At 32.3% G+C, this 22,008-nt stretch overlaps 2 protein-coding genes across 2 annotated transcripts; one reads left to right on the top strand and one right to left on the bottom strand.

Moving 5' to 3' along the window:
• Positions 1–6,099: 6,099 nt before the first annotated feature.
• LOC118034201 (uncharacterized) lies at positions 6,100–7,421 on the top strand. Its single transcript, XM_035039431.2, has one exon. It carries the CDS (start codon positions 6,354–6,356, stop codon positions 7,137–7,139), a length of 786 nt encoding a protein of 261 aa, XP_034895322.1. The 5' UTR covers positions 6,100–6,353; the 3' UTR covers positions 7,140–7,421.
• A 2,201-nt stretch (positions 7,422–9,622) lies between these two features.
• Positions 9,623–14,017, bottom strand: LOC118034068 (lysine histidine transporter-like 8). The gene is made up of 5 exons (XM_035039242.2): positions 13,238–14,017; positions 11,795–11,928; positions 11,065–11,492; positions 10,834–10,965; positions 9,623–10,382 (listed from the first exon to the last, which is right to left on the bottom strand). Exons 1-5 carry the CDS (start codon positions 13,618–13,620, stop codon positions 9,894–9,896), a joined length of 1,566 nt encoding a protein of 521 aa, XP_034895133.1. The 5' UTR covers positions 13,621–14,017; the 3' UTR covers positions 9,623–9,893.
• Positions 14,018–22,008: the final 7,991 nt, after the last annotated feature.

The raw sequence follows: 22,008 nt of genomic DNA, 5'->3' as shown, positions 1-22,008 counted from the left end.
AATCACCATCCGCACCCCGGACAGATTCTTCTATCATTTCTGTGAACGCTCCTAATACTGAGTGGACTCAACAAAACAGCGACCCCAGGCGGATCTCATATTTACATGCCTCGACCAGGATTGATCAAGACAGCTCTTACAGGTGCCTCGTCAGTCTTCGGTGGTACTGGACCACCTACGTGTCTAACTTGGAAAAATATCTCTCCTCGGCAGCCTCTCCGAGACAGGCACTTCAAGACGTCGACTATCTTCAACCATAAACGGCTGAATTTTCACATTTCTAATTTCAGCCCCTTTTCTTTTATACCATGAAACTGGTTTTTTTCCAGCCTTATCATTGCGGGTAGGATAAAAAAATTAAAAAGTATATAAAAATATCTAGACAGTGAAAAAAAATCAGCATGTCATGTCATTAGAGGTGGAATAATGGTTCGAACTTCAAAATCCTTTGCTGAGCTAAAATTTTAAATAAATTATATAAAAGTTAATTTAACATTATATTCTCAACTGAAATATATGAAATTTATTGGGTCAAATTATTTTTTTATTTTTTTATATAATAAAAAAACATAAAAATTAATTTAATATTAATGCGATGTATATTAACCTATCTTGTTTTCATAAACAGTTAAACCAGTCTTCATTTTTTTAATTATATTTAGAATCTACTGTTTCTTTTATGTACGAAAAAGAATTACAATTTAATTTAAATATAAAGCAGTCTCATGAAAATCGGATTAGACCTTGACCTGATAGAGATGCGGGTCGCCGATGTCAATGTAGGAACTTAACAAACAAGCCACTGATATGATATAAATTATTGGCACTATATATATATATATATATATATATATACTGTAACAAAACTATTTAAAAACACTTTAAAAATATAAATTTATTGTTTTTTATTATAAAAATAATTGAAAGACACTATAAAAAATAAAATTAAACGGTATTATCAAACAGTACAATATTTATTTTTTTCTATTTAATGTTTGCGCTGATTTACTAAAAAAATACGTGATGGGAACTGGGAAAAAAAAAGAAGCAACAATCCAAGATCCCAGTAATAATCCAAGTGACTGGTTGAGAGTCTAGTAACTTTTTTGGTGTATTTTTAAAACGAGTAGTTTAAAAAAATAAAAAATAAAAAATAAAAAGCAAGTCATTTTAAAAATTAATTTATAAAAAATATTTAAAAAGCAACAATCCAAAATGTTTTATTTTTTTATTTAAAATTAATTTTTCTAGTATTTTTAAATTATTTTAACATGTTAATATTAAAAATAGTTTGTAAAAATTAATATTTTAGTTTATTTTTAAGTAAAAGATATTTAAAAAAAAAAAAGTAAACAATAATACAATGCCAAACACGGTCTTTTACTGGAGAAAATTGGATTGTGTCGGCATGGATTGCTTCGTTTATTCCAACGAGGACCCATTAATTATTCTGCCTGGGAGACCGCCAAAACAAGTTTGAAAAGGGAAGCCGGTGGCTAACTTTATGTTATCTCGTCGAGGTAATTTTGACAGAGACAGGGAAGAGATGTAGCCTTAGACTCAGTTACCTTATTCGGCTAACTGCTGTTTTACCGACTTGAGGCTCCAGCGGCTCCCTTGCTAGTCACGTGGAAATTGTAACGTGTCACTCCACCATGCCAAGTACCGAGCCGGGGTCTGGCCTGCTAGGTACGTTCAGATCTTAGATAGAACGAGTTTTTTTTGGATTCTAATATAATAATAAAAATATATTAAGATAATGCAGTGAAAAAATTATTTTTAAAAAAATAACACATTTTAAAAAATCAGCACATGACATATTCGATTTGCAAGTCACAATGTGACATGCGTTGTTTGACATGATGTTCAATAAAATGCGAGGAAGAGAAGAGAGGTGAGAAACAGCGAATTAAAAGAGTCTGCAGGTACACCGGAACTATAATGATAATATTATTAATATTGTAATTTTTTTTTTTATTAAATGAATCTAATTATATAAGAAAAGATCAGTAATAATGATCACTATTAAAGTAAATCACATGAGTAGCTCAAAGACAAGACATGTAACTCTAGCCATATTTTGGAGGCAAGAAAAGAAAAAAAATAACAAGTAAAAAAAATGATGCTGAAAACACGCTAAAGTTTCAATAATGATATTATTAATATTTTAAAAAAAAAATTTAGTAAAATAAATCTAACAAAAATAAAAAAAAATTATAAACGGTAATCAAAATGTAGCACATAAGTTTTCCAAAAATATTACAACTTGCTTGTTTTTGAATAAATTATAGGGCCCACTCTAATTAATGTAGTACAAACCAAGTTTTATTTTTAATTTTTTTTTAATAAAATAATATTTTTTATTTTTTTAAATCATAATTTAAATTAAGTCATCAATATACAAATTAACTCATCTAAAAATGTGTCTGGCATGGTGATAGGATTAGGAATTGAGATTTTTTAAAAAAAAAATTAACAAAAAAAATTTAACTATAGTTTTTAAAAAAGTATATTTTAACAATTGTTAACCTGAAAGTATATTATATTGATTTTTTTTAGTGTGTTTGTTTTAAGGTTTTAATGTATCCGTATAAAAATAATTAAAAAAATTATTTTAATATGTTTTTAAATAAAAAAACTATTTTTTATATAAAAAATACTATATAATATGATTGTGGTTGCTTTTTACTTGAAAATATATCAAAATAATATTTTTTATTTTTAAAAAATTATTTTTGATATTAAACTATTAAAATAATGATAGAATATAAAAAAAAATTATTTTAAAATAAAATTATTTTAAAAATCTATAAACAACTTGTTTGAAAAACTGATAATTGACCCGAGGTCCAAACACAAAAAACAAGATGTAGCTAAGTTGCCCCTAGTAATCCAAGAAAAGGAGACATGAACAAATGTGTGCAGGGAGTCAGGGCTCTGCCGCTCTGGAGCATGGAATGGTAGGAGAGCAAAATCAAAGGAGCAGATATCACGCTACCCGATAAATCAGGCAACAGGAAAGTGTCAGTGTCAGTAGTCCTCCGAGAGAATCTTGATTCTGTACAGTGCGTAAGAAGGCTTCGAGCAGGCAAAGCCCAGTTATTGCTTCCCACGCTGCCCAGCTCCAATGATGCTGTCGGTTTTCGTTTTTTCTAAATCTAAAAAACTTCTCTCTCATCTATAATTTGTCCTTCTCCATTCCCGATAGATGGCCTTCTCGGACCCTCTATCCCTCACCTTCTCAGGTCATGGTCCGTTTTGGAGGATGTTCCTGTGTGTACTTTCTTTCTTTTTTTTTTTTTTTTTTTTTTAAGTTTAACGTAGGTGTTCGGGCCAGTTTGCGCGTACCTCGACTAATCCCACGAGCCCTGAAGTCAACGACCATGTAAGCCTCCATTGACCATCATATGAGCAACCTAGGGCTCGAACCTGAAACCACAGAGGAAGCAAACCTCTTGATCCCAAGCTCTTACCACTAGGCCATCACCTAGATGGTTTTCTAAAGTGTTTTGTTTTTTATCTCCGTCATGGTTTTCTAAAGTGTTTTGCTTTTTATAGTTATTTTATCCTCATGTTTTTTCAAAAAAAGTTATTTAAATAATATTTTTTATTTTTTAAAATTTATTTTTAATCTAAATATATTAAAAAATATAAAATTAATGTTTTTTTATAGTTTTGATACTATAAAGCAGAGATAAAAATTTTAGGAAAATTTTTTTGATGAATTTTTCAATAAAAAATATTCTTAATAAGTAATATACATAGTAATACAAAAAACAAAGCATACGGTCAACACATCATGGTCTTACATGTATTCTATCAAAAAAAAAATTAAAAAAACTTTTGTTGGTAAAAAAATTATCATTTATAGCTTTTTTAAAAATTACTTTTAAAGTAATAACTGTAAATGTTGTTTGATACTAAAAACACACTAAAACTAGCATTAAAAAACAAAAAACAAAACTTTTGAAAACTACTAAGACACTACACGCGCACTTAGTCAACGCACCATATTCTCGCAGTTGAAAACTTTTTTAAAAAACTTGTGGTTATGAAAAAAATATCATTTATCGCTTTTTCAAAAATTAATTTTAAAAAACTGTAATTACAAACTTTTTCATGCAAACACTAACACTGATATTAAACAATAAAAAATATATTTATTAAAATGACGATGAGTTATCTGGTATTGGTATTAAAAATATTATCAGTCTTACATGCATAATGATACTAATAAAGAATGTTAGTCTTGGAAATATATTTTTAAATTGATATATATGCTTATCAAAATATCATTATTTTTACTAGTTGTAAGTGCCTATTTAATTATAGTTTAATTGTATATACTAAGAAAATTAATAATAAAATCATTATAATTTTTAAAAAAAAATATAAAAACTTGAAGATAACAATTATAATTAAAGTTTTTTTAATTAAAAAATATTTTTAAATTTGTTTCGCTTGATATAAATTAATACACGTGTTTTAAATTGATTTCTTTATAAAATATATATTTATATAATATCAAATATTTATTAATAATTTACTTTTTTATTTAAAATATCCTATCAAGTTTGAGATGTTATTCCTTTTTAGTTTAATTATTATCAAATTAATATTTTAGTTGATCCTTCCTTAAAGATCTAGACCCAAAAAAAAAAAAAAAAACAGTCTATTAAACGAAGTTGATCTGCCTCGTAAATACAAGTGTACATTGTCTTGACGTCATTTAAAGCCCTTTACAGCACTGTTGGATGGATCCCGTTCGCTGTATACAAGATCTAAATATCTGGAGCAATGTTGCAGGACATCTTAGTTTAATTTGATCTAACAATATAGCCAGGTCTCTTTAGTGGGATCGAGTTAATGCCTGGCTAGTTTACTGCCAACATCACTCTGATAAGAAATTATTATGGACGGTTTGTGATTAATTTTCTATATTAATTTTCCACTGCAATTAAATTTGATAATAATATTTAATTTTAATTCAATTAATAAATTGATTAAATTTACATATTTAGAAGAGATAAAATTTAAATAATTTTATTTTTTAATATTAATTTTATCACTTTCATCTTTATTCATTTAAATGTCTCTAATAAAAACATTGTCATGTAAGTATTTTGAAAGAAACAATTTGTTTTATCATTAACTTTTATTTTTTAGTGTGGTTAATCAAAAGGTTTAGATGTAGTCGGACTTGATATAACATGTGCTTTTGAATAGTTATATATAAACCTGTTACAATAAGATGATGATATATTATATAAAAATTAGTAGATAGTCTAATATATATTTATGAACCAGTAAGACAAGTCTAAGCTGAGATCCAATAAAAAATCTAGTCATTCTAGACTAGAATGATAGTCTATAAAGACTATGATATTTTTATCCAATCATTCAATCATACTAAAATATTTACAAAAATTTTTGAAAGTTGTTTTCACAACAATAACTTATTCGGCACTGTTCATTGGTTTTTTCCTCGAGATATCAAAAATCTGCCCCATTGTCCCTGTGTGGCCTAATTTTCTTATTTTCCTTGTTCTATGTTTTTTTTTTTTTTTTTCATAATTTTTTTTTGTGATTTTAAATTTTTTATTGTGTTTTATAGTTGATGTATGATTCCTGACTCAATTAAGGTTTTGTAAACCTCACAATGAAACACACTTTATCAATATTTTTCTAGAGAGAATAAAATTATGAATTCAGGTCTATATTTGCAACTCTTTTTACTTGTCAAATTTATGTATTATATGCTTGCCTGTTTTCTTTCACTCTCATCTGTATTAGTTAACCTTTGATTTATTGTTATATAATTTATAGAGATTAGAATCTATTTAAAATTTAACTATCAAAATTGAAAATAATTCAAAATGTAAAATTTCATTAAAATTTTTAAACCAAGAGAAGAATATTCAAACATACTGTTAAGGAACTCCAATTTCGTTAAAAATCTAAACTCGACCAGGAATTTTGTTTTTTATGCGCTGCCTCGAGAAATCAAAAGGCAGAGAAGCAATCTTGATTCGTCCATCAGAATACAATTCCCTGCAAATTAAATTCCAACACGTTAACAGAACCACCTAACCATTCAAAAACCCTCACACCAAATCCCACTTCAGTCTCTCTCTCTTTTCTTATTTTTTTATTATTTCAGAAGAAACAAACGACCCACGCGAAACCACGCGTCAAGCCGTCAAAAACATCGTACACAGTGCAGAACCCACCGCCTGTCGAGAAAACCTTTTAGAACATCGCCTCAACCTAACAACGAAAGCAAAACCCTCGAGAACAATTCAGGATAGAATTTTTCTCCAACAAGAGAAAGAAAGGCCAGAGAGAGACCAAGAATGCCATCAGAAATAAGCCAGGGACACCCAACAGAAGCCCAAAACACCATGGGGACTGCACACCAACCACCAAAAACGACTGAGCCACTGCCTTGTCCAAGGTGTAACTCCACCACCACGAAGTTTTGCTACTACAACAACTATAACCTCTCTCAACCTCGCCATTTCTGCAAGTCATGCCGCCGTTACTGGACACAAGGTGGAACTCTCCGTGATGTCCCTGTTGGTGGCGGTACACGCAAGAATTCCAAGCGCTCTCGCTCAACTTCAAATAATTCTTCATCAATATCTACCTCATCTTCTAATTCTACTTCCTCGAATTCTGCAACTTTGACTGCTTTCACCACCACTCATGAACCAGAATCCATGCCCGTGGTTTTATCCTCGACTACTGACTCTGGTTTAGCAGCTGTGAAAACTGAGGTGCCGGCCGGGTTAAATCTGAATGACGGATTACCTTCTGAAGATGGAAACTTCATTTCGCTCATGAACTCTAACGATCAGCATGGGTTTACTGGTCTTGGCGGGTACGGATACGCTTCAGGTTTTGGATTCGGGCCTAGTGAAGTGGGTATTGGATTTGGTGGAAGAGGATCTTGGTCCTGTCCTGTAATGGATAATGTTCTTGTTAATGGCGGTACTTCTGGATGCCATCCCTGGCAACTTGATTGCGATCATGTTGAAGGAGGGGGGCTTCAAGCTGGATTTACAGCAGATACTGAAAATTACTTTGGTTCTTGGCCTGATCTTGTTATGTCTGCTCCAGCAGGAAAAGGTTTGAACTGATACTGGTCTTTTCTTTTCACAAAAAGAAAAAAACATGTTCCCTTTTGATGTTCTCGGAGGTTTAGTTTTATTGATTGCTGCAACTTATGTTAATTTCAAGTTGTGTTTTTTGTTTACTGAGCAAGACCGTATAGACTATAGGGTTATGGTATAGAAGATGAAGAAGTTCGAAGCATACCTCTTGTGTAAGTGATTTCTTAAGGTCTTTGTAAAGCTTTTGGGTTCTTGCTCGAACAAATCTTTCGAAGAAAATATAGAAAAAATATGCTTTTTTGTTGTTTATTTATCCGTGCTTGTCTTGGATTGTCGTGAACAAGTAACAGAAGAATCTGACATGACGCATGAAAACTGAGTTCCGGTTTTCGAAGAATGTCTAGACTCTGGTATTATCTCGATTTTCGATATTTTAGCCACTCGTCTATCCAAGAAACACCCAACTTCATCCTGTGTGCTGGGTTGCCTCCACTATCAAGCCAAAACATCCAGTTCATCTTTCGTCTGGCTCTTCTTTTTCTGGTTCCTTCCCGTGTTTGTTTTGAAAATGCCTGATTATGCTCATTAATGGGGGTAGCAATAGAGCTGCTAGACATGGCCCGTTATTGACAGTTCAAGGTTAATGCTTGTGCTAATTAGTTTGACAGGCATCCGTTTTCATTCACGAGTCAAAACCTAACCAGCTCGCAGAAATGTTGAATGGCATAATTAGCACTGAATTAGCAGCATCATTTTCACAAAGTAGTGGATGGTAATTAATTCGATGAATTCATGGAACATGTCTAGATGGGTTACCGAAGGTCAAAGGTTTTTGTGCATGTTGTCGGCTGTCACCTAACTAAATAAATGATCTCTTTGGGATTAGATTTGGATCCCCCTCAAATCAGGGAACATGATCTATCATGTAGATAAATTCAATCAATGACAATGATACTATTTAATCATGTTATGTTAGTGAGTGGTTAAAATCCTTTTAAATTGTATTAAAATTAATAGTTATTGTTTTTTATAAAAAAAAATCTAAAAAAATAATTTTAAAATCAACCATTTAGATTCATTTAACATGATAGGTTATATTATCACTAACCAAATGCCACCCAAATATGGCCACATGGTTGGTGTTTTAGAATAGAAAAACATGGAATGATAAAAACATGTGATTGGAAGAACGAGGATGAATATATATGAATTTGTCTGTCCATGCAATTTTATAATAGATTTTTATTTTTAAAAAACAAAAATCCCAATTATACTTATTTTTTCAATTACAAGATAAAAACACATGCAAGGGAGCTAAATCCGAATCATAGCATTAAGGAACGGATTAAGGAACATGAGAAGCATTATTAAGTTGGGCCCAATCAAGTACTTTACCGTTAATAAATTTTGAATTTTTAGGGCACAAGCTTTATCATAACCCACCGCAAAAAAACAGGTAAGGACTTTTGAATTAGTGCTGCAAATAATTCAATATTGCACCATGCGTCATCATGCCATTTCTGTCATCATGAATGTTTAGTTCTAGCTTTAAATTGAAGCCAATTAAGTGGCATGTGCAAACACCTACTAAGTTTCCATATTGGTGGTGTAGCAAGGTCACCACATGGTATAAGCCCGCTGTTTCCTTGCTATTTGACCTACTTTGGAAACGTGGACCCTGACCATGATCATGTTTAGCTTATGGAGTACACAAAGCTGAGGCCTGCCTTGCCCCATTACAAGCATGAAGCTTCGAGGAACCGTTGTTCCTCGGAGTGGACAGCAACATCTCTCGGTCTGGAAGAGACCTCATGCTATTATTATCGAGATCGGTGGTTTGGCATGCGTGACAATGGAACCCCATGCAGCATGATGTTTTAGTCGCGTTTCACTTCAAGCTTTTTGTTATTTTCCTAGACACGAAGTATTTTAACCTCCACAGTCGCTGTAATGTGCAAAATCAATTATGCCTCGAATCATTTCCTTTGAAGACCTTTTGACCCTTTGGATACCAGAGCTTTCTGATTATTTTGAATGCTTGCTTGCATTCTAAAATACACAAACACTGCATTTTCAAAAAAGTGGAGATTTGATGATAAAGGAGGGATCAACATTGCGCAGCTGTCAAGGTATACATCTAGTCATTAGCATCGCAAGTAGTCGACGGGTCAAGTCGAATCTATCTTAGATCAATACACAAGTCGACAAGTCAATCCAAATCTATCATAAATCAATACACAAGTCGACGAGTTAATCTGAATCCATCTTAAACACAACAAAGATGATTTTTTTAAAAAATAATTCTTGTAGTTAACTAGACCAGACTAGTCAGTCAACATCCACATCCACTTTGGAACAAGTTCAGAATCGATGGGTCACATTCACTATACTCGCCTATAGGCTATCATTGCTGCATCCGATACCTAGATCTTGTTGCTCCTCTTGTTAAATTTATTGAGAAGTTTGGCTTAACAATCAGAAAGAAAAAAGTGCAGTCCAATTCCAAGGTATAACAAACACAATCATATTTTGATATTTCTCTACATTCTTTTGAAGACAAGACAGTATTGAATCAAAGACAAGTAGATAACCCCTAGTAAAGCCAGGTAAAATCTTGCACAGGCAATTGATCAGGATAAGCTTACCCCCATTCAACTTCCAAAAGCAACATATCCATACATTTAAGTGTAGATTTCTCAGCATCAGCAGGTACAAAAACAACATACAACGTAAACCTATATAATGTTTACAAGGTTTCATTGCTGCCCCTGCATAGGATTCTTAATTTGGTGGCTTGAAGAATTTTAATTTAAGTCCACTGTTCACCATGCTCCAGACACCTCCAATGGAGAAGGCCAAGCTAAAAGCAATACCTAACCAACCAAGGATCCAGTTGAAGTACCAATTGAAACTGTATTTGGAAGGTTTTTTTATGAGAACCCACATGAAGCAAGGGTAAGCGAATGTGACTGGAAGTGTTAATCCTCCTAAGAGACCAGCAAGACTGGAGAGGAAAGGGAGTGCTACCCCAATGAAGAAAGAGATGAATCCATAGAACACCCGGAAGCCGGATCGAACCCAAATGGAGCATGGTCGGTTTGTCCGGGTGGTATAGCTAGCTTCAAAACTGTCAAAAACAGGCATTGAATATATCTGGAAGCTGCTTAGGCAATTGAACACCACGAGAAGAAAAGTCATTGCAAGAAGTCCTCGAGGAATGTCGTGGCTGTGAAACCCATACAGGGCATTGAGAATTCCTCCTGAAGGCATCTAAACAAGAGAACAGACATGATTCAAAACTACAGAGAATGGATGCAAGGGAATGCAGGCAGAGTGGAATCAAGCAACGGAAAAGTCATGAACAAAACACAGGACAGACAAGTTATGAACAGTTGTTGAGGTACTAGATTCCCCAAGGCAATTGAGAAAAACTTGATTGTATGGTAATGGTGAGATTTTAGTTTCTGACGAAATCCAAGCCATAGCCATTCTATCAGGAATTGGTAAGTGAAGGCTATCCTAACACAATACTTGCAGCCAAACCTTTAAATACTTGCAGCCAAACCTTTAGTCAGAACAATCTTGTGAGATTTACAGCACAGCTTAATTTTATTTTGCTTTTATTTTCCTGAATGTTTATTGTTTTGCTCCCTTTACATTTTTCACTGGTCAACCACTAAAGTAAAAGAGGGAATAAAATGTGTCACGATGATGAACTCACAAGGTTTCCATAAGCCCAAAAGCCTCCAATGGCGACTGGAAACAGGCACAGAGCAATAAAGAAATAGGCAACTTTGGCTCCTTTCCACATGGGCACATGAGCTGGGTGCTTAAATGTTGATGGCATTGTTGCCTGAAGAAAATCAAATAAACTCCTTCAGATAAAAATAAACCCTGAAATGATAATGATTTTTTCATACAAAATCATTGCTTCGAAACTCAGAGTGCATACCTGAATCTCCATGGCTAGATTGTGCCCTCTGAAAGCAAAGGCAACAATCCCAAGAGCATTCATGACTGAAAAGACAGAAGCACTAAAGGATGGCAAAGAAAGGGGTTCATAAGAGATTGAAGGTGGCCTTTGTTGGCTAACAGAAAGAACCCACACCATGGTAGAGTAGGTGATAGCTGTTATGGCACCGATAAGTGAAAGTCCCGCAATTGAATTCAGATTTGGGAGCTGGGACAGAACGATGCATAGAGAAGTGAAAACCAGGTACCACTCAACTGTTGTTAGGGGATTTGATGAACAGAGTGGCCCACAAACTATTTGGAAGAATAATTTCATTGTCTCCCCTCCTATAAGAATCAAAGCTGTTGCGGTTCCAGCTGACAAATAAACTGTTGGGAAGAGCGCAAGCCAGAGGCCTAATCTTTCCCCTGCAACCACAACAATACAGATTCAATATAGAACAGAAATTGCAAAAGACAAAAACTTCTCCAGCTTCAATCACCATGCCATTGAACTACAATTGACAAAATAAACAGAGATGCCAATCAAGCACTGTGAAATATTGATTCCAATCAATTTCAGCAGGTTATAGTTCAAGTAACACTCTTACAATTTACTTTATGATTGAATGTCTGAATCTATACCCGTGCTTCATTATTTCTGAGCTTACGAATTTAACAGTTTATTGGGCATGCATCAGATTTTCAACTGAGCGTGACATGATTCTCACCGAATGCAGCTTGTGCAAGTTCCACATATCTGTTGTATCTCTTCCCGGGAACAGCTTCATGCAGCTGAACCAGAATCCATAGAGTGTAAAGTTGCCAGCAGTAGGCTATGGTTAAGGACAGTATTCCCCAACTCCTGGAGAAACAGAAAAAAAGAAGGTAAATCAACCAAATTCAGTTGCTTCTGTGCCTCTAAGCAACTAATCCAATTTCCATTCTCATATTTTCAAATTTTCTAGAAGCTCCAATTAAGGAATACGGCAGCAGAAGCGCTGCGAATCTTTTTCTGTTTTAATTTTGCCTCTGAATTTGAGCATTTAACTCCTCTTTTACCTAGCTTTGTTGGTAGGATAGAAAATGCTGAATTAAGTAACCAAACAATCAATTGCAAGGACCAAAATCAGAGTGGTAAATTTGGTCATTTTAGCTCCTCTTCACCTTATAACTTTCTAGGAGCTGCAAACATGCTCAAATCAGTCTCTTTACAGTGTCTAAAGTACTTGACTGGTCCTTTCTACTCCCTCTAAAATCAGTCAAAGCCAGGTGTCAAACTGAACGCATCCCGGCTCTGGTCAGAACCAAGATATTTCAGAGCTAAAGGTAGTAATATATTAAAAAGCATAATTTTAACACTGTTTCTGTATTTTTTTTGGTCATCAAGCTTCGATGGAAGTGATAGGTTTCAATGTTGAGAACTGCACAATTTAAAATATCAACAATCTTGATCATGAATGGGCAAAAAGCTACAAAAGCAACAATCAAATATAAAGGGGACCTCTGAAATTGGCCGAAGGTAAAAAACAGAATTATGAGCGGCCCAATAACAAATGTGGTATCCCCTCTCTAGAATAATTGAATATGCATAAAACCAAAACATGAATGACCAGCTTCAGCTTTCTAGTATGTTTCTAATATCTTCTATTCAAAAACAAATCTTCAAGAACATTATAAAAAGATAAAAGAAGATCACTTTGTAGACCCACAGTCCATAAACTTTTAGCAAAATTCTTCTGACCACCATGTGAAGCCAGTGCTGCAGAGTACAGTCACACTTTCTCATTTTTTGAAATAAAAAGAGAAAAACTCACACCTCACATTTTATATACACAACTGAAAGAAATCGAAATAGGGTAAAAATCAACAAAATGTTTAGGATATAATTGGGTAGTGGTACTAGAAACTCGAACGCATCAACAGAAGGAAAAAGAAATGAAGTCCAAAGCTGAAAACATGATCAAGATGAGCAATTTGAGGGCGTGTAGGGCATAGACTGAAAGCAAGAATCAACCCATGAACATAACTAGAAACCAGTGTCCATCAGATGCATTATTAGTTAAGTACTTCAACATAATAAATGCATCAAGCAAGAAGTATAGTTTAGTACTTCTATATATGCTCTTCAGACATACAAAATGTAAAGCAAAAGATCAAGGAGTAGTGATTACCAGCCAAGAAAAGCAAAGGCAACAGGCAAAACAAGGGCTTGAAACCCAACACCGGCATTCAAGTTATGAAACGCCGCATAATGAGCATTCCCATTACGAGACTCGGTGATAGGAAGCCAAGCATCTTGCGGATTTAGCTTAGTCAAATGACCCACTTCCTCTAAATAACCCTTCATGTTAATCAACACCCTCTTCATTGGCGTCCCTATTGGACTCAAAAACCTCGGCGAGATAAACGATGTCGGTGTCCATGCTGTCGATGATTTCGCTTCCTTTGAAGCTGGCCTTGGTGACCTTTGACCTGACGGAGTCAGTATCTCCGGCGTCGATGCACGTGGCGTTGCTGGAATGGATATCAACTCCGTCTCTGGTCTCTCCTCCATTCTTGAATACTCTCTCGGTGCACACTCGACCCTCTTTGCGTTGAAATAGAAGTAAAGTGTGTGTACGAGATTTTGCTTTCTTTGTTACTTTACGTATGTTTATCTTTTTCAGTTGTGTCTGAACCCGAGTGGCTGTGAGGAGGAATGTGAGGGGGTGTAAACAGAGAGCATGAAAGTTTGAAAATTTATGATCGCAGCCGTTGATTTTGCATGGAAGTGGAAACGAACGGAGCAGGATGGTTGTAAAAAGGTTGGTTGTGATACGTGTTTCTCGGGTAACGTGAACAAGGTTTCTGAACTTACAGGCGTGAAGTTGACTGGTTTTGATTTCGATTGATGGGTTTTATTTTTTTGTGTTTGTGTGAGTGTCTGAGGGATAAGCGATGCAATGCTGATGAGATATATACTATTATATATAGTGAGGGGAGAGGAGAGGGAAAGTGTAATGGATGGTGGGGGATGATTATAAAAACCCGTCTATTATTTGTCCGGTGGGTTAACCTCTTCAATTTAAAATAATATTATTTAAAATTAAAAAAAAACATTGAATCTAGTTCTGAAAAGAAAACAAATCATTTTTCTTGAATTTTGAGAAGGTTAACTGAATTGCATAGATTTTACCAGCTTAATTTTTATCTAATTTTATATGAAAATTAGTCCGTATAATAAGTAAACCAATCAAGAAGTTAGTGTATGATAACTTTTATGTTTTGATTAAAAAAAAAGTATTTACAGCTTCTCAAAGCCAAAATTCTAAAAAAAACTTTTAGGCAAATCAATATAAATCTACAGTGTATATTAATTAAAAAGACATTTTTAAATTGTAAATGAAGTATATCCCAAATCACACGATATAATATCACGTAGACAAACAGAGCCTTAACTTATGCCGGCCGGGTTTGGTATGAGTGTATGACTAGTATGGGGTGGGGCATGGGGGTAGGTCAAAGAGTGCATCGATCATTTCAATCAGAGTGTTTGATGAATGATCATTTTAGAGTGGGTCCCAGCCCTTGCCCCGGATTTTCCGTTGTCTGGGCTTGAATAATGGATGCGTGGCGCGTTGGTATTGGGATGTCAAAGTATCTGGTTTTGTACCGATTGCTAGATAACCCTAAAGGCTAAAAGTGTTATTTGGCTATTAGCAGACTAATTTTCAAGGTTTTACTATTATTTTTTACTTGTTAAGGAAGATTATTGTGATTTTTCTATGATATTTAAGCTATTCTGCCATCAATTTATATATTAATTAAGATTAGATTTTATTTGTAAATATTTTTAAGAATTTTTTTATATATTTGATTTGATATACTTAATAAAACAATTTTTTTTTGTCTTTGTCTATACCTATGCTTTAATATCACCTTAATGTTTTAGATAGTTTTTCTTTTAGTTTTAAGAAATGACTAGACCTGACGGGTCAACATGAAACCTGATTAATCCAGGACTGAAACCAGATCAAGTTGAAGAAAAAATAAAAGAAAGAAAACCCGGTGTGACCCCGTTGACCCAGCAAGATCCAGTAAAAAACCATTGACTTTTGTTTTTCTATTAAAACAAAACTATTTTAATTTTATTTTTTAAAAGTTTGATCTAGCGACCCGATCAAAACACGGAATCCAAGTAGGGTCTGAAAATTATGGTTTTTCTAGCTTATTCAAACAATATGTGATAAATTGAAATTCATGCAATACTATAAAAAATCATCTAATTTTATATTTTTTTTATGGACCCTGTACCATAAGATTCTAGGATGATTTTTATGTATAAATAAAATAATTTGTTTTAGATTTCGATATGTAAGTATTGATAAACAAAATTTGATTTAAGTTGTTATATATCTTACAGGTAAAAATATGTGTTTTATATTCTCAAAAAATTTATTATTTTAAAGAAAATTTTAATATACGTGAGAATTTTAATCTTAATCTTATAAACAAAGAGTATTGAAAGAGGTATTTTAATTTTAAAAATATAAAATTACACATTCCATTAATTTAAAAAGAAAAGGTCTTGAAATTCATACGAAAAAGGAACGCCGCGCGCGTGGGATAAGTTATAAAGATCCGAGACCACTCAATAAAGTAAGGAAGAGGAACATTGAAGGGTCCCACAGTCATCGATTACTGCGCGGCGGTAACTTTGAAAAAAAGTAGGGACACACACTCACACAGTGTCAGGTTTGTTCGACACCACCACGTGCCACTCATCTCGCGTGGCTTGTGCGCCCATGCGATTATTAGCCTTGCCATATTTGTTAACCACGCATGGTGTCTGTCTACAGAATTTGAAGTCCGGGACAGAGAGTGTTTGGTAATGTGGTAACGGTTGCTTTTTAAATAGTTTTTCATGCTGAAAAGTATGTTAATAATGTTTTTTTATTTTTTTAAAATTATTTTTAATATCAGCATATCAAAATGATTCAAAAAGTACAAACTGAACTTAATTTAAAAAAAAAAATTGTAAAAAAATTTGAAATTTTGCAAAATAGAAGAGATCTCCATTTTCAGTGGATTTTTTTTTTTTTTTGACATTTTTGGTAACATCACACTGGAGAAGTTCATCCCATGCTTAGCTTCTATCATTATCATTAAAATCGACGTGATTCGATGATTTGAAAGTAATTTAAATTAGATTTGAGGTTAAATTATAAAAAATATTGATTGGTTGAATAAATTTAATTTACCTCTTTATAGACTGTTTGAGAAAGTAATTATAATTATTTTTTAAAATATTTTTTGTGTTAAAATATATTAAAATGATATTTTTTTATTTTTAAAAAATTATTTTTAAAACTGAAGTATTAAAAAAATACAAAACATATAAAAAAAATTAATTTTTCATTAAAAAAATTAAAATTATTGAATACACGTTATCCCGTTTTCCAAACATAGTATTAATAATTTGATAAAACTCATTTCAAACTGAATTAATTAAATTTAAAAAAATATAAAAAAATAACATCACTATAAAAATAAAAAAAAATGATTTGGATTATTTAACTTGATAATCCGAGTATTTTTTTTTCAAATCAATCTAGAAGTTATATCTAATGACCGTCTTTGATTAATGATGAAAAACTAGCATGTCGAACAGCATATCATTTCGTTTTTTTTTTTTTTTTTTTTTTTGTTCGTTTTGCATGCTTAGTCAACATAATACTGTTCTATATAGTCCTTTCAATTATTTTTTTTTTCTCGATGGCAATTATCATTGAAATTTAGAGGATTTTTGGCATAACTTCTATTTTTATCTTTACATGTTTTTAAAAAATATTTTTAATTTTAAAAAATATTAAATTTATAGGTTTTTTAGAGCTTTCTAATATTCTGTAACGGATGATTATTATTTTCCGAAGCAAAGAGATGGACCACAGCGCACCAGGGCTTGCTCGCCGAAAGTTGAATCGGCGCTGCTGTTCCGGTTGTTCTTCCGACTCCATTTATTTTTAAATTGAGGTCCCTTTTAAACCGTTGCCTATAACTAATCATTTTGGTCAACCGAAAGTTGTATGGTGCAGGGTTTGTGGGAATTTCTTATGAGTTATTTATCTATTAGAGCTTTAAAGAAGTCCAGGAATTAATTAAATCTTGTTAGATTTGTTTTTAGAGAAATCCATGGATTAATTCAATAGGCATAAACACACAGATATCATAAAATTATATAAGATTTATTTCTTAACGAGATAAATCAAATCAATCAAACAATATATATCCTTGTAGCTTAGCTCGCGAGAAGGACAAATCAAAAGGCTACAAGCCCTAAACATGGTAATCTTAGCTCATGGAAAATCATGCTTGTTTATCCTTGAAGGCAAACTTGAGTTTTTTTCTTGGGCTCTACTCTAGAACTCGCAGCCCATTTACATGCCCACTCTATTAAGGGTTTCAAAGTTCAAGCCCAACTTATTATTATCCATGAATGTATTAATCGGCTGTGTGATAGCTTTGCTGCTTTCTACAGGCCTATATAGGCCCATACATTTCAACAGGATTGTTAATAGCTGGGATGGCATTCATTTGCTTGTCTGGGGACGTGAGGATTGTTTTAAAACCCATACCAGCCCGGGAAATTAACCCAGAATTCTGAACCGGTATGGGTTAAAATAATAATAATAATAAAAACAAAACTTGGTCGCCCTGATTAAAAATTCAGAATAATTTGGTGATTCGATTAACTTGGATGTAATTCAAATAAAATCCGTGTCATCAATTTGTTGATTTAAAAAAAATATCAAAACTATATATTTTTAATTTTATGAAAATTAAGAGAATTCATATTGATCCTTCTAATTTATAATTCTAATTTTTTCTTCTAAGTTAGGTTTTGAAATTAAGATCGGTGGTAGATGCAGGACGGTGGGCTTTGTTTTGAAGACTCTGTTTTCCTCGATTGGTGGACTCTTTCGAAGGTTACTAGTGTCCAAACATTCCTAAAAATTGAAACAATTTCTCCAAATCTTAAGTGCTAAGGCTCGAGAGTTCAACATTAATCATTTAATTAATTTCGTAAGACTATCAACTTCAGTTTTGTGTTTTACTTTATTTATGTTGAAGGGGTGTAGTCGTGTGAAAAAAACGTGTTTGATAGATGACAGTCCAACAATCTGATTCCTGACCTCGTTTGGTGTGTCATTAAATATTCAAAATATTATGAAAATAGTGCTTCAATTAGCGACGTCCATGCTTGCGTAAGAAGTTAGAGAAAGGAATCTCCCCTCTTACTAAATCAATAGTTACTCCGCTATTAAACTCGATCGGATTTAATGGATAAATTTGATTTGACAATGAAGTTTGGTTTGACTTAAAAAATTTCAAATCATTTTAAATATTGATTTGATTATATTTAAATAATATATGAATTGTAATAGTGTAAATATAATTTTATTATTGGCAGAAAAACTGATTAAACTTGCAATTAAAGGTAAAGCTGTCTTTTTTATTAGGATATATTCATCATTGTAAAATTGATTTGGAACAAAATGATCTGGACAAGCTTTTTTTTCTTACAGCGCAATGATTATTTTGCCCACAAAGCAAAAAAAATACATTTTTGGTGAGGGGATTTTTCATCTTTTCCTTGAAAGAGAAAAAAATATACATACATGGATGGACTTCTCTATCCTTTTGGTGGCGTGTGAAGGACCTATATTGTGGTGTATGAAGCGGCGCGTCATTCTCTTTCTAGTGATATGATGTGTGAGAAGATCTGGTTGGGATATGATAGAGATATTTTCTTTCCCTCTTATTTCTTGGAAAAAAAACATGAACTTCTAAAAAAATAATTATATCATCTGGTTTATAATCTTATCGATTTTGATCTTTTTTGTTTTAATTGTTATTTATCTAGTACTTGATGCTTTTTGAAGTTTGGAATGTTTTCAATTTCATCCATCGGTATTTTATTCAATTTGATTTTTTTAATTCGACTTGGTCCCTCTACTTTTAATTGCTTTATTTATGTGCTTTATACTTTTTTTTTATTATTTTTAAAATTTCATCCCTTTTAATTTTATTGCATTTTTAATTCATTATTAGTCCTCGTTCTTTTGATTGCTATATTCTTAACATTTTCTTGATTTATCTTTTTTTTTTAATTTTATTCCTCAATATTTAATTTAATTTAGTTTTTTTTATCTAGTTTTGGTCATCGTTCTTTTAATAACTTTTTTATCATTTTTTTATTTTTTTAATATTATTTTAACAATTTTATACCTTGACATTAAATTATTGGCCCTTGAGCTATATAATTTTTTCACTTTTATTTCTGCTGGGTTATCATTAGTGCAGGTTAATCAAATTAATCCAGGTTAGCTTGCATTTTCTTACTCATTGTTTTTTTTTATTTAACTTCGGTCTTTTTACTAGGTCACTCTTTTGGAAGCTTAATTTTTTTTATCTCGATCTCATGTTACAAGTGGCAATTCAGTTAAGTTGACTTGTTTTTTCCCTTAATTTTTTATGACTTTATTCTTTTTTTAACTTCATCATTTTGCATTAAATTATCTGTCTTTGAACTTTGTCATTTTTTAGCTTCTCTTTTTGTTTTGTTATTCCAATAACAAGTTGGTAAAGCCAACCTAATTTGACTCATGGGTTTTTGATTTTTTTTAAAACTTTGGTTTTTTTTATTATGTCATTCTCTTGAAATTATTTTTTTTATCTTGATATCATATTGCGGGTTATCGGTTTATCAAATTACCCTCAAGGGGTGTAGCGTGGTGGCAAAGGGCTTGAGATCTGCACAGTAGGTTTCGAGTTCGAGTTAGGACGTGCATTTCTTGTAAAAGTCCGAGACAGTCGGGGTTTTACTCGCTTATTTGAGCTCACAAAGTGCACTTTCCGGAGGGTGGGGTTTTCTCAAATAAAAAAAAAAAAGTTTATCAAATTACCCTGAGGTGACTTGAGTTTTCTTCTTTAAAAATGCATGTTTTGAAGTTTTTTTTTTTTTCATTTATAACACTAGGTTATTACGCCTTAAATTTTATAATTTCCTCTAGTTTTTTTTCTTACAAGCTGCTTTGGTATTATATCCTAGATTATATTTTAATTAATTTAATTTAAATTGTCTCAAGTAATATATCTTTTTTATCCTTCTACGACATAGCACGTACGAAACACTTGTTTAATTTTATAAAAAATAATATCATTTTATAATTAACACGAAATTCGTGGCCAGTGATCCAAATGCATTTTATAGTACTGTCGTTTTGTGAACTTATCCATTATCTTTATAAACTTCTCTCCACATTTCCCAAAGTGCTCAACAATTTCCGTTTTTCTGTTGACCAAATGGCAACGATTTTTGAACGGACTGAGATACATTGAACCAAGCCAGATATCGTTAATTTCTTGTCCTGTCTACCGTCGTGATAGACAGCTGCTCCTCTAGAGAACAGAGAGGAGATTTTTTTATTAATTAAATTGCTCCCAGCACACAAACAACGGCTTGTTATCGGTAAAATTAAGCACACAAGCAGTTATTTTACGTGTTGAGTAGTATAGAAATGATTATTTTTTTAAATATATATTATTTTAAAATATATTAAAATAATATTTTTTATTTTTTAAAATTTATTTTTAATATTATTATATCAAAATATAAAAAAATTAATTTTTTTAAAAATAAAATATTTAAAAACTTCCACTTCCTTCGCAGGCTTTTACACTTGAGGTCTTGGCCCAGCGGTTGAAGGGACCTGTTCCCTTCCTCTGCATCCTGGCTTCAAACCTCACCGTGGACTCCTGTCACCCCCGCGGTGCCTTACATGCTTACTGGGTTTGCAGGATATTCAGTGAGTCGTGGGATTAGTCGTGGTGCACGCAAGTTGGCCCGGACACTCACGTAAATAAATAAAAAAAATTTGAGTTGTTTTGTATGTATATTGATTCATGGAAAATGATTTACAAAATTTCCATATTAAAATTTCATAAGAATTAATGTAACATTTAATAAAGATAGATAATTGACCGAAGAAAAAATAAACCTATAACGTATACGAGTTTTGAATTAAAGATATATTTGTATGATATTATATACTTTAGGGCTAGTGAGTCAATGTGTTCAGGCAACTTTATAACTTGTCTTTGTATCGCTAATTAAGTAAATTTTATTTTATTAAATTTTTAATCTATCATTTTCAAGCCGGATCATTGAAATTAGTCACGTGTTTTACACATTTTTTTTTTTTAATTTCCAGATGAAAAGATTTCATGTAAAAATCACAAGTCTGATGTGGAAATCTTGCCCGGATGGTAGGTTAGAAACTTACTATATATATTCAAGAATAAATTCTACTTTATAATAATATATATAAGAAAATTAAAGAACTATTATAAATATATATTTTTGTTATTATTTAACTCCCATCTCTTTATAGTTTTTTTCTATCAAAACATAATATAATTTTTACTTTTACCTCAAAATTATTAGATTTTGTATTCGTCTATGAAACAAAAAACATAAACAAAAAAATGATTTTTTTTGTTAATAAATTTGTTGGGCTCTTTATCAGTTTAAACTCAAGCTATTTAACAAGATAAGTTAATTCAGATTAATTTTAAATTAAAATAATATTATTTTATTTTTTTAAAATCAAATAAAATTTTAATCAGAGAATTATTCACCAAGTTCAAGTTAATTTTTAACAAATGCGTCTTAAGTAAGGCTTGGACCGGATTAATTTTCAAGCCGGACTGGTTTAATGACGTTTACTTTCCTTCCCATCATCCACCCAATAAACAACCACCACGTCACCAAAATCAATTTCCTTAAAGCCCACAACAGTCATTTCAACCACCCCCTACTATCCCCTGAAGTAGCGTATTCTAGACCTTCCTCCTTCTCCTGCCCTGTAAAATCCCCAGTCTCTCTGCAATCATAAAAAAA

This window comes from Populus alba, chromosome 14, assembly GCF_005239225.2.
Source record: "Populus alba chromosome 14, ASM523922v2, whole genome shotgun sequence".
Taxonomy (NCBI): Eukaryota; Viridiplantae; Streptophyta; class Magnoliopsida; order Malpighiales; family Salicaceae; genus Populus; species Populus alba.
The sequence above is the reverse complement of the archived record's forward strand: the minus strand, read 5'-3'. Positions and strand labels throughout refer to the sequence as shown.

What these genes read in the sequence shown, in the direction of transcription:
- LOC118034201 (XM_035039431.2), top strand. Translation starts at nt 6,354, where the DNA reads ATGCCATCAGAAATAAGCCAGGGACACCCAACAGAAGCCCAAAACACC.
- LOC118034068 (XM_035039242.2), bottom strand. Translation starts at nt 13,620, where the DNA reads ATGGAGGAGAGACCAGAGACGGAGTTGATATCCATTCCAGCAACGCCA. An exon ending in GCCTTTGCTTTTCTTGGCTG is followed by an intron (nt 11,929 to 13,237) that starts GTAATCACTACT and finishes CTGTTTCTCCAG; the next exon opens with GAGTTGGGGAATACTGTCCT. An exon ending in ATCTAGCCATGGAGATTCAG is followed by an intron (nt 10,966 to 11,064) that starts GTATGCACTCTG and finishes GATTTTCTTCAG; the next exon opens with GCAACAATGCCATCAACATT.